At 39.0% G+C, this 12,925-nt stretch overlaps 1 protein-coding gene across 6 annotated transcripts in view; it reads left to right on the top strand.

Annotated features, from left to right (window-relative positions):
- Positions 1-12,925, top strand: part of CCDC30 (coiled-coil domain containing 30) — a 283,097-nt gene that overhangs the window by 179,082 nt on the left and 91,090 nt on the right. For 3 of the 6 annotated variants that reach the window (XM_071217504.1, XM_058303775.2, XM_058303776.2), the window contains 2 exons: positions 4,100-4,343; positions 10,600-10,779. In XM_071217504.1, coding sequence (XP_071073605.1) covers positions 4,100-4,343; positions 10,600-10,779 — 424 coding nt within the window. The remainder of the gene's footprint in view (positions 1-4,099; positions 4,344-10,599; positions 10,780-12,925) is intronic. The other 3 variants (XM_058303777.2, XM_058303779.2, XM_058303778.2) reach the window with 1 other exon arrangement.

The following is a 12,925-nucleotide window of genomic DNA, read 5'->3' as shown; positions in this document are numbered from 1 at the left end:
TGACATTCGTCAGTCAACTGCTCCCCACATCCCTAAAGAGGCAGTGTTTTTTAACACTTATGCTCATGTCAGAGGCAGGGTTTAAACAATGACCCCAGCAGTCTCTTTCCAAGGCAAGTTGAAACAGCAGTTGAGAACCAGGACCTGCAATCTGGCCTATCAGAAACCATGATCAGTCCTTTGGGATGCTCTGCTCTGTTCTTGGGGAGGAGGGCTTCCACATCCCTCTTTGTCCACAGCAGCCAGACAGGGACTGGTCCCATGTGGCCCTCCTCAAGGGTGTGGGATGGGCACTGTTCACCACTACAGAAGAAGTTTGTTAGAGTGTTTTACCAGAGCTTCTCATTCTTTTTGTTCTGCTGTTCCCTGGATATTGTACAGTGCTCCCCTGGCCTCTGGGGCCCCATAACAGTTGTTTCAGACAGTTTCTGCCTGTCCACAAAATTATTTTGGAAGAGTAATGGGTCCTGGAATTCCTACTCTGTCATTTTTCCCAGAAACTCTCAATTGTATTTTTTAGTGCATCTGTTTCTATAGCTTTTTCAGTGGTGACATTGTGTGTGTGTGTAGTATTATATCTTAATGTAGTCTACCAATGTTACCATTTTTCCAGTTCAAGTTAAGTGTAGAAAACATACCTCCCTTTATGTCCCTTTACCCTCCCCAATTTATAATATAATTGTTTTAAATATTTTCTCTACATACATTTAAAGCCACATCATTGTTAATTTTTTTTCTCTCCTCTTCCCCCTTCCACCCCTTCCCATTGTCTACTCTCTGTATCCATTTGCTGTGTGTATTCACTTGCATTCTTGTCAGCGGCACTAAGAATCTGTGTCTCTTCTTGTTGCGTCATCTTGCATCAGCTCTCCATGTGTGCAGTGCCACTCCTGGGCAGGCTGTTCTTTTTTCGCACAGGGCAGCTCTCCTTGCGCATGGGACACCCCTGTGTGGCAGGATACTCCTTATACGCAACAGCACTGTGCATAGGCCAGCTCACCACATAGGTCAGGAGGCCCTGGGTCTCCCATGTGGTAGATGGATACTCTATCCGTTGAACCAAGTCCACTTCCCTTGAGGGCACCTGATTACAGCCCAGTAAGTGAGGGGTTGGAGATACAACTTTTTCTGTGGCATTTTGCTGGAGTACAGCAATGATTATTTAAAAATTTCTATCTTGCTAGGCTATATATTGCTAAGCTGTAGCTAGAAAGAGGAGGCTTTTATTGGTTTTATGGTTTTTGGTTTTTAATCTGTGTCTGTTGGTGTTTCTGGGCTGCCAGCTTTTTCATCTCCAACTCTGAAATATGTGAGATGAAAAGAAAATCCAGGGAACTCACTGTTATGTATTGATTAGGTCCTGAGTTCTGTAGCCTGTCTACCTTCTTCTCTTCATCTTTCAGAGTTTTCTGTCTGTTTTATACATAATGTCTAGATTTTTTATTATACTTGGTGGGAGAAATAGGAAAAAGTATGTCAACTCTATTTTCCTAGAAGCAGAAGTCAGTTTTTCCATTTTTAAAAATATGAGGTATATGTTTACATTTTTCCAGTCTTCAAGTATATTAAATTATAGCCTCCACTGGGCATAAGAAAGGGAAAAGGATTTATGGAGGAAGGAACAATTCATTGTTACGTTAAAAAAACTTTTTTTTAAATTTCCCTCCCTGAGATGGCTCCCTCATCTGTTTCCTTGCTGTGTTGGCTTCATCCTCTCTAGAAGGCACTGGGAACACAACTGGGGACCTCCCACTTGGGAGGAAGGTCCCCAACCACCTGAGCCACATCCTCTCCCCTGAAAAATTTATTTTTCAAGCATTTTACTCTTTATCTCATGCTGTTTTGTATTGTTGGAATGTGTTACCTTTTTTTTTTTTTTTTTTTTTTGGTATTACCTTTCTTTTTTTAAAGATTTATTTTTTATTTATTTCTCTCCTCTCCACCCCCCCCCCCCCCCCGTCTGCTCTCTGTGTCCATTCGCTGTGTGTTCTTCTGTGACCGCTTCTATCCTTATCAGGGGCACCGGGAATCTGTGTTTCTTTTTGTTGCGTCATCTTGTTGTGTCAGCTTGCCATGTGTGCAGTGCCATTCTTGGGCAGGCTGCACTTTCTTTTGCACTGGGCGGCTCTCCTTACGGGGTGCACTCCTTGCGCGTTGGGGCTCCCCTACTCAGGGGACACCCCTGCATGGCACGGCACTCCTTGCACGCATCAGCACTGTGCATGGGCCAGCTCCACACGAGTCAAGGAGGCCCGAGGTTTGAACTGTGGACCTCCCATGTGGTAGGTGGACGCCCTATACATTGGGCCAAGTCCACTTCCCCGGTATTATCTTTTAAAGACTGCTGAGTTCAAACAAAATATTTAATTCTTTTTATACTTTGTTCAAGAAATTTTAAAAGGGAAAAGCCTCTTTAGACACAAATTTTCTCCCAGTTTTCTTCCAGTTTTTTCTATCTGTGTATCTATAGATCTATACATACACATTTTCTATAATGTATGTACATGTGTATACACACACATACTTGCTTTATGTTCCACCATTTTATTTGGTTTGATAAATAGTTTTGCATTTTGCTGAATAGTCTTTATCATTTATTTTCAAGTCATTTTTCTTTAATTCTTTTAGCCATTTCCCTGTTTTCTATTTAGTCAGTATTTTAAATAACATGGTTATGAACATTATTGTAGATTCAGTTTTTTTCATCTTATGAATTATTTTATTGCAGTAAATTAATTGGTATGCAATTATTCAGTCAAAGGGTGTGAACAGTTTTATGGTTTGTGATCTGTTCTGTCAAATTGCCTACTTGAATGATTAGAGCACCAATTATAATTTGTGAAGTATACCATGCTATTCTAGGCTCCAAGGTACCCGAAACAGATTTAAAATTAAAGGAATAAAAATGAAATTGGTGTTTTTATATCCAATCCACTTTTTACTCACCCTCTCTAACCATTGAAGGTGCATTCCCTCCCCTTGGCTTCTTTCATTCAGAGCCTCCTGGTTTCCTCCTTCCTGTCTGACTTCAGCTTTCTCTGTAGGTTCCCATTTCTCTGCTTGTACCTTACAAGTTCTTCAGACTTCTGATCCTAAAGAGAGACTGATCTTCTCTCTTTATGCCTTTTCCCTGGGTCATTTTATCCACTCCCAAGGTTTCTGCTCACATTGTGCCACATCTGTGTCTTCACCACTGGCATCTCTCCATCTCCATCTTCATTCTTCAATCTTGGTAATGGTCTACCATCTACTTCCCTATTTAGAAATTCAAGTGTCGTCCTTGATTCCTTCTTCTCCCTCCCCTGCCACATGCAGTATATGGCAAATCTTATCAATTTAACCTTTTAAATATTTCTAAAATGCATTACTTCTTTCCATTTCCATTAATCTAGTTCTAGTCACTGTTTTATTTATTTGTTACATGGATTACCACAATATTGCAGCTGATTTTACCACCAAATAATCTTTCTAAAGCACATTCTCTCTTTTGCCTTTGGATTTTATATGTTATTAATTCTGTCATCCTTAAAACACCTCCTTTCCCCCAGTTCTCCTCTATACCAATCCCTCCCCTTTCCTTGCCCCAACACATATACACACACCCTACCTAAACATTTGTCTAACTTGTGCCTACTAATTTATCAGGTCTCAGATTACTTACTACTAATTTAATCCGAACATTTATCTATGTATCTTTATTCCCACTAAACTATAAACTCCTTAGGGCAGGTATTATGTCCTATTGTAGCCCCAGTATTTGCTAAAGTGCCTAGGGTTTGAGTAAATCTTTTTTTTTTTTATCTTTTAAAGCTGTATCTGCCCCATGCCATAATTAAATGTTGAAAAGTTAAAAAGTATTTAAACTTGTTGTTTGGGTGTAGACAAAAATCTGTGATAGGTCATCCCTCTGAATGCAAGTAAAAAATATGACTCATTTGTTTGTTTGTTTTTTAATTTATTTATAACAATAACTATTCTGCTATAGAATTCAAGTTGAAATTCTCACTTGCCGTACTTTCGTGACTTGTGGACTTTTTCTCCATAGTCTGCCACTATAATGAGCATTTTGATAGTTTTTTATTGTTATATTTGCACCAAGTCCAGAATTAGGAGAAAGTAAGCAGAAGGAAACTCCAGAGGAGTCAGTAAAGGAGGGCACTATACCAAGAGAAGGGCAGAAGGAGGAGTATTCACAACAGAATCAAGCCATGAAAGATGAAGAATACCAGTTAACCATGAAGCCTGAGGAAGTTGTGAGGCTTAGAGAAGAGCTGAGCCACATGAATCAGAGTCTCCTCCAGTCTCAGAGTTCTGGGGATAGTTCAGATGACAGTAGTGCCCAGGTAGGTGCTTAAACAAATGCTCAGACTGGATCCATTTGCTGTGATCAACTGTGGATATAAGCACAAATTTAATATCTCTAATATAAGCATGACCTGAAATGTAATAAAATAGCAACTAAAATAGAAATTAAGCCCATCACTTTATTATTTATAAATGATTCTTAAGTTCCAGCTAAGCTCAGCAGAAAAAAATGTGATTGTCAATGTCTGCCATGTGCAGATGCAGTAGGGAATGGCAGCATACGTACCACATTTTCTATTCTTGGGATGTAGCTTAAATGTACGAAGTGCTTTGTTTTAGGGGGGAAATGACCAAAGACTTGGTATTATTATAAGTATGCTTTTGCTATTTACTAGAGATCTGCCTGCAGGAGAAATGAAGGGAGTGGCTAGCAACCACCTCTCAGTTCTCTCTCAAGCAATCCAAGATCTCCCACCTACATCTTTTAGAGACCCACAGAAGAGGGAGGCCTTTTACACATAAGTAAACAAACTCCAAAAGGTTGATGATACACATTTGAAAAATGATTTAAGTATACATTTAGAAATAAAAGAGGAAGAGTAACAGAAAAGGAAAACAAAAAGTTATTTGAAAAGAAATTCAGATATACAGTTGAAAACTAGTCAAGTCACAATAAACAAGGAAAATATATTCCAGAAAGGATATTCAAATAAACATTTAAAAGAAAACTGTTTGTTCAGAACGAAGGGTAGTATGACATTAAATATCCAAAAAGAGTTTATCATAAAAAACTCCTACATAGTCCCTTTATTGGACATTGGGTCATTTTAGGGGGATTTAAGCAGAGGCTCAAGATAGTGTTCACATTTAGAGTTCAAAAAGATCTTTATACTGTACTTTTTAAGTATGAGACGTAATACCCTGGATAATTTATCAATTTTTCTTTATTTACCTTTTCCCATTTTTTGAAGAAGCATTTCTTAATACTGAGGAATGACATGGAAAATATTAAATAAAGAAAAAGTATAAGGGGAAGAAGAGGGAGTAGCCACATTGTAGAGGGGGCAAATAGTCCTATATATTATGTGACCTCTTAGAGTTTCACTGAATTCTAGCACAGTTCAGTAATTGTTTTCCATAATCATAACCCTGAATTAATGAAAGAACCTTGAATTGCTGTTATTTGTTTATTCAACCAATATTAATTGCATACCTATGATGTGGCAGTCCTGTGCTAAGGCATATACAGCAATTAACAAGACAAATATTGGCTTCATGGGAAAAAAGTAATATATTTGTATTTTTGAACTTTACATTTGTCAAAGGACTTTTTTTGCACACGTTATTTCATCAATCCTTTAAGCAGGCAAGAAAAAAATACATTTTAGACAGAATTTTTCTGGAGTGTGCGGTACACTGATAACTTCAGAACCTCTCTCTAAGTAGGGCTTTTTGACCCATTGGTGGCTACAGATTACTCTGTGTTTCAGTGTTTGTATATGGTATATGTGTTTGTATGTATTTTTTTTGTTTTTCATACTGGTTATCACGTTATAGTATTTAGTATACAGCTACTATCCATATGTGCTGAATCTTCTTAATCTCATAATGTACAAATTTAAGCAGCTACAGGCTGAGACCTGATACCATGCTTTAAAGAATGCTTATAAATAATAAATGCTTAGAAAAAGAACTATGAGAACATCTTTTGTGAGTAAGTTATGTATTGCTCATATGTATTTTGTGACATCATTCATGGCTGCTGATGGTGTTTGTGGGCTTCATTTCTGTTATCCAATAGTATTCCAAATAGCTAGATTCTAGATACTACTTTCTAAAAAAAAATTTTTTTTTTAAATGAGGTGCTAGGGATTGAACCTGGGACCTTGTACATGGAAAGCAGGCACTCATACTACTGGGCTATATCCACTCCCCTCCCCAAAAAAAATTTTTTTAGGAAGTACCAGGGATTGAACCCAGGACCTCATACATGGGAAGCAGGTGCTCAACCACTGAGCTACTTCCACTCCTCAGTGAGAGTTGATTTTTTCGTTTGTTTTCTTTGTTTTTAGAAGGTACCAGGATTGAACTACATCTACTCCCCTTCAAACATTCTTGAAACAACCCAGAGACAGCATTAATTATCTTAGATTTATAGACATAATCTAGCTTCACACTTTTTCTAATATTTTTATTTTTTATAGATTTTGTATTAATAGAATTTATTTTTCATTTATATAGTTACATATTTTTATTTATCTTTTTTTAAAAAAATACATAGATCACACAAAATGTTACATTAAAAAAATATGAGGTTCCCATTCCCCACACCCCCCAATCATCCCACATCAACAACTTCTTTCCTTAGTGTGGTAAATTCATTGCATTTGATGAATACAATTTGGAGCACTGCTGCACAGCATGGATTATAGCTAACATTATAGTTTACACTCTCCCAGTCCATTCAGTGAGTTATGGCAGGATATATAATGTCCTGCATCTGTCCCTGCAATTTACTATGCTCTCAGCACGGTATGTACAAACACCCTGCATGTATTAAACAATTCAATGAGGCAGGACTATTATTGCTGCCACTTTTTAGGTGAGGAAACAGGCTTTAAAGAAGTTATGTAATTTGCCCAGAATGACACATTGAGGAAATGGGGGAACTTAAGTCTCTCTACTCCAGAGCTTTGCATTTTAATTGTTATATCATTTTTTCCCCTTTCCTGAGAAATTCAAAGAAAACCTATAGTCCTCATGTCAAGCTGGTGTCTGAGGATGGCTGGCAGGCTGGCTCCCTAAAGCTCTCCTAGTGTGCCATAGATTATCTTGGTCAATTTACTCAGGTTTTGGCCCTCAGGTTTAAAAAGTTGGTATATTAGCCTGTCTAGAATAGGTCTGTGTCTTAGGGATAAACTCACACTAAACAAATTTACAAGACCATTGAGTAAAATCAAGAGGCCTATTAGTTATTCTTCTGTAAAAATTAATTATAAATGTCATATGTATATATTTATATGAACAGTACATTTTCCCTTGTAGAGAGCCTAGAAAGACATCAAAATCTGAAGGATGTTTGATAAGTATGGAGTCATAACAAGTGGATTTACTTTGATGATATGCATATGTAATGGCACCAGATTTTCATTATATCCACATTTACCAGATGAGAATATTTGAAACCAGTAGTCTTTACCCTATTTCCACAACAGGAGTGATCTTACCTTTGGAACCAGTATATAAGCTTGGTTCATATTTAATTTTTAGTGTTAAAAATTCCTTGGGATGGAAGAGACCTTAGAACTATCTGGCCATTTGCCCATAATTTGCATATGAGTAAACTGAGACTCAGGGTAATTGGCTTAATTAATTTGTTGATTGATCAACAAGGACTCCTAAGTGCTTACTTTATGCTCTTACATTGTTCCTAGTAGCCTGAATTATATTTTTATACTTCTGCAATAACTTTTTACCAAAGGAGTGATTTACATGGTAAGGAAAAGTAGAGACTCTTTATCTTAGCCACTTGATTGGCTGGCTGGTAGCTTCTTTGACAATTGCTTGTCTTGAGAAAAAGCTTACAATTTTACTCTGGCAAAGTGATTTGACTGAAACGTATAGAAAAATATAACTATCAGTATAGTTTTTCCCTTCAAACAGGCTAAAATAGTCCATGTGTTTTCCCTATTGATATATTGGGATGATTCTTTTGTATTTCTCTGTTCGGGTATGTTAAATGGCTACATGGGCTGCATGGATTATTGTTTAAAATTGCTGTATAATAGCCAAATAAGAAGCTAGAATGATGATCAGGGGGGCTCAGGCTTCATGTGAACCTTTGTTTTCAGATGAAAGAAGGTGGTTAAAGGAATATTAGGTAGCTGCAGCAGAAATGGGTAACATTATTGAGTGCTTACTATGTGCTAGATTATCATGCTAAGTGTTTACATGAGTTATCTTGCCTACCCTTCACTCCATTCTGCAGTTATCATTACCAGCCCCATTTTAAGATGAGGAAACAGAAATGAAGAAAGACTAACTTTTCCAAGATCACCCAATTAGTAACTATAGACTCAAGATCAAAACCCAGCTGCATCCAATTCCAAAGCTAGGGTTCTTGAGAATTATATTATAATCCCTTAAAGAGTTTTCTCTAGGGATCTTATTGGATTTAGATTGACTTTCTGATTAAAGCAGTATAGGAAATAAAGGGCTGACAGGACATGGGAAATTCTGTTTCTTCAAGAACAGAATCAAAGTAGTACTAGAATAGTTACATGGGCTTCTGAGAAAATCATGGACAAGAAAAATACTGGACCAGAACTAAGGAAACTCTGTGGATATGTTATCTGTTCAATTGGATAAGATTGGATTTTTTAAGTCTACTTGGCATACCTGTGTGTGCCTATAATTTTGTAGAAAATCCAAATTATTTCTCCTTAGCTAAAGAGGGGTTTGTAGTTGAGTGACTGGAGTGTGTAGTTGAGTGGTAACTGGAGGAGAATCCTCAGGAAGTAAAAAGGAAAGTAATAAGGAAGGCGATGCACTTAAGTTCTCTCTTTTTTTTTTTATCTTTTATTTATTTTTTTTAAGAGACATAGATCCACAAAATGTTACATTAAAAAATGTAAAAGGTTCCTATATTCCCCACTCTACCCCCCACACACACTTCTCCCACATCAACAACCTCTTTCATCAGTGTGACACATTCATGACATTTGATGAATACATTTTGGAGCACTGCTACACAGCATGGATTATAGTTTACATTGTAGTTTACACTCCCTCCCAGTCCATTCTGTCCCTGCATTATCATTCAGGACAACTCCAAGTCCCTAAAATGCCCCCATATCCCACCTCTTTTTCCCTCTTCCTGCCCCCAGAAACTCCCATGGCCACTGCCTCCACATCAATGATACAGTTTCTTCCATCGCTAGAGTCACAATAATTCTATAGAAGAATACCAGTAAGTCTACTCTAATCCATATTTTATTCCTCCATCCTGAGGACCCTGGGATGGTGATGTCCACTCCACCTAAATTGAGAGGGGACTTAGATCCCACATTGTTGGCCTCCGCTGCGGCACTGCAGGCGGGTCACTGCAGGCGAGTCGCTGCCGGGGATCGGGCCTACGCCACGGCCTGACCGGGGCAGCAGCGGGCGGCTCAAGGCTTGGTGGGGACGCGCGGTTCGATGGAGGAAAAACCACGGAGACGAGGTCTATGCGCAGGTCTGATTTTATTCGGGAAGTACATGGGGTTTTATAGTGTCATGGAGGCGGGGAGGTTGTGGGAGGGGCATGTCCGCGGGGCAGCTGAGGATTGGCTGCAGAGGCAAGGGCGGACCTGCGGTTTATGACGTAAGCCATTGATGGCAGAGGGGGTTGTTTCCGAGGTTGTGCCGGGGCGGATACGGGATGAGGGCGGTTGAAATGAGGCGGGGAGAACAGCGATCGGCTGGGAAGGGGAAGATAACAGTGGCTGGGAGGAGGGGCAGAGGGAGGCAGCAGCACAAACTGCTGCTGAGAAGGGCCATAATACAGGGAGGTTACGAGGAACAGGCGGGCAAAGTGTAAGGAAGCGAAAGGCAGGGTGGGAGCAGGGGACACCACATGGCTGATGGATGGGATTCTCCTGCTTGCAGTTGTAGACTCTCTCAGTTCCCTGGTGTGGTGGTTGACCCTCCTCACTTCCCTGTTAGCTGATCTGGGTAAGTCCAATGAACCGGAGAATAAGTGTTGCAACTCTACTGAGGTTCAAGGCCCAGTTGGCACATGAACAGTCCAGAGATTCAAGTCTCCTGAGCATACACCAACCCCAGCACCAACCACAGGTTCAGTAAAAGTGACAGAAGAGGCATGTATAGAGAGGTCACATCTGAGTCCAACTCCATCACACTCTGGAGCACAATATTCTCTTTTGTTTTGCCAGCACACACACATTCACATACTACTTCTTTACATATTGACTTTTTGGACTCCCCAATTAATGCATGTTTTACTCTAAAATTGTCCTTCCTTCTGTTCTCTTTCGTGGATATGGAAGAAAAAATTGATTGTGATTAACTGCTTTAGTTCACACAGTTTCCCTGATATTTTCACTCTAAAAGGATTTAAATTATATGGACTTGTACCAACTAGCTATAAATGAAAAAGCCTGATTTGTAAACTAAAACTAAAATAAATTTACATGTGAATAATCATATTCTGACAATTTTGTTTTTGACAGCTTGAGCCTGTGTTTTACCAACATTCTTTTAAATCATATTTCCCTTAAAATATCTTTGCTTTAGTATCCATCATCTGGAGGAAAATTAAAATACCAGCAGCAAGAGGAATTCCAACAACTTCGCCAGAATTTGCACCGGCTCCAGACTCTGTGCAGCTCAGCTGAAAAAGAACTTCGATATGAGCGAGGAAAGAACTTGGATTTAAAGCAACATAATAGCTTACTTCAGGAAGAAAGCCTTAAGGTAATTTGCATGGGCACATCATTTATCGAAGGGTCTCATTTGGCCCTGGGGATAAACAAAGAAAATCCCTCAACTTTATAATTCATGACAGGGTCTACAGCTGGGTTTAACCATGTGAGCTATCTGGGAACTTCCATCTTTAACTTTTTCCTGCTGCTGGTGTGTCTGCTGTCAACCTGTATATATAAAAAGTTTTAAATTACACAGTCTTGATATCACTATTTTAAATTTTTAGCATTTACTACATTTCAGTGACCAGAGTCAAAATCCTGGTTGTCCTGCCCTAGTTTTATCTCTAGACTTACTTATTGCTAATAGATATATTGATTATTATTAGTTGAGTCAAATATCAACTGTACCTAGGTACAGTTCATGGAAGGATAAAATTTTTCTTCCTGACATGAAAGCATCAAAAAGTCAGGGGGACATTCCCCAAACATTCTTGTTTGTTTTTTTTTGTTTCTGTTTTTGTTTTTTTGAGAATTTTATTTTTTTCGTTTTTTTTGAAGATACATAGATCACAAAAAATGTTACATTAAAAAATATAGAAGGTTCCCACATACCCCACACCCCACCCCACCCTCTCTTCCCACATCAACAACCTCTTTCATCATGTGGCACATTCACTGCATTTGGTGAATATATTTTGGAGCACGGCTGCACTGCATGGATTATAGTTTACATTGTAGTTTTCACTCCCCCAGTCCATTCAGTGGGTATTGGCAGGATTTATAATGTCTGGCATCTGTCCCTGCAATATCATTTAGGAGAACTCCAAGTCCTGAAAATGCCCCCACATCACATCTCTTCTTCCCTCTCCCTGCCCTCAGCAACTACCGTGGCCACTTTCTCCAGATCAATACTACAGTTTCATCCATTACTAGTCACAAAAGTTCTATAGTAGAATACCAGTAAGTCCACTCTAATCCATATTTTATTCCTCCTTTCTGTGGACCTTGGGATTGTGATGTCCACTCCACCTCTATATTGAGAGGGGGCTTAGACCCACATGGTTGATGGATCAAGTATGCTTGTTTTTAAATAACCTATGTTGAACTGCCATTCATAGATTCATCTGAATTTTATGACCCACAGTGTAAAATAGTACTTCCTTTTAATTTTGGCTCACTTCTGTAAATGTATATTAAAGAGCTCGTTTCTGTCAGCACCTGTCTAAGGTCCTAGAATTCAACAAAAACAAATATTTATTGAACACCAGGCATATGCCAGGCAGACGATCTTAACACTCATAGTTTCATGGTAGGCAAAGCAAACATAATTTATACTCCCATGTAGAATATTATAGTTTAGGGCAGGAGTCCACAAACTTTGGCCCATGGGGCAAATCCTACCTGCTGCCTGTTTTTGTGAATAAAGTTTGATTGGCACACAGCCATACCCATTCATGTATTGTCTATGGCTGCTTTGCACTACAACTGCAGAGTTGCCACAGAGACTGCATGTCCCACAAAGTCTAAAATATTTACTATCTGGCCCTTTATGGGAAAAATTAACTAACCTCTGATCTTGTGGGGTAAATAGACTTTATTTGAATAGTGACATGAAAATAGACCAAAAAAAAAAAAAGTGTTCAAAGAAAAGAAAACAAGAAAAAACAGTGTATATGCCTTTTAGGAGCTTACAGTCTAGCAGAGGAGATAGAGAAGAAAACAAACGTTCATTTCTCTCAAACTTAAAGAGAAGTCCTTCTGAAGCTGGGAAGTGTTGGATCCTGCAGGTTCTTGGCTATGTTGCATGAAAGAATTTAAGAACATGCCAGTGCTCTTAGGCCAGTAAGAAGAATTTATCGGGAAATGGGGGAAAGAAGAGAGAAAGACAGAAATACTCCTGGAGATTTGGTGTTGGCTCCTCTAGGCAGAGAGAGCAAGCTCTGGCTAATGTGGCTACCTTTTAAACTATTCATTATTCCTCCCCTTCCTAATGCTGAGGGGAGGGGCTCCAGCTGCTATCGGCTACCCCACCAATAGTGGGGATCAATGGTGAGGAGTGTTTGGAATATCCAGGACTAAGAGAAGGTCCTGGAAAGAGTTAACTGGGATCTCAAGGTCAGGGTCATGGTCTCAGCAGGGTGTTATGGTCATATTGTCTGTTGGCCATTTTGTGCTCATTTTCTCCTCATTTCCTT

The sequence above is a fragment of the Dasypus novemcinctus genome, chromosome 9 (genome assembly GCF_030445035.2).
Source record: "Dasypus novemcinctus isolate mDasNov1 chromosome 9, mDasNov1.1.hap2, whole genome shotgun sequence".
Classification (NCBI taxonomy): domain Eukaryota; kingdom Metazoa; phylum Chordata; class Mammalia; order Cingulata; family Dasypodidae; genus Dasypus; species Dasypus novemcinctus.
This window is presented reverse-complemented; position numbering and strand designations above follow the sequence as displayed.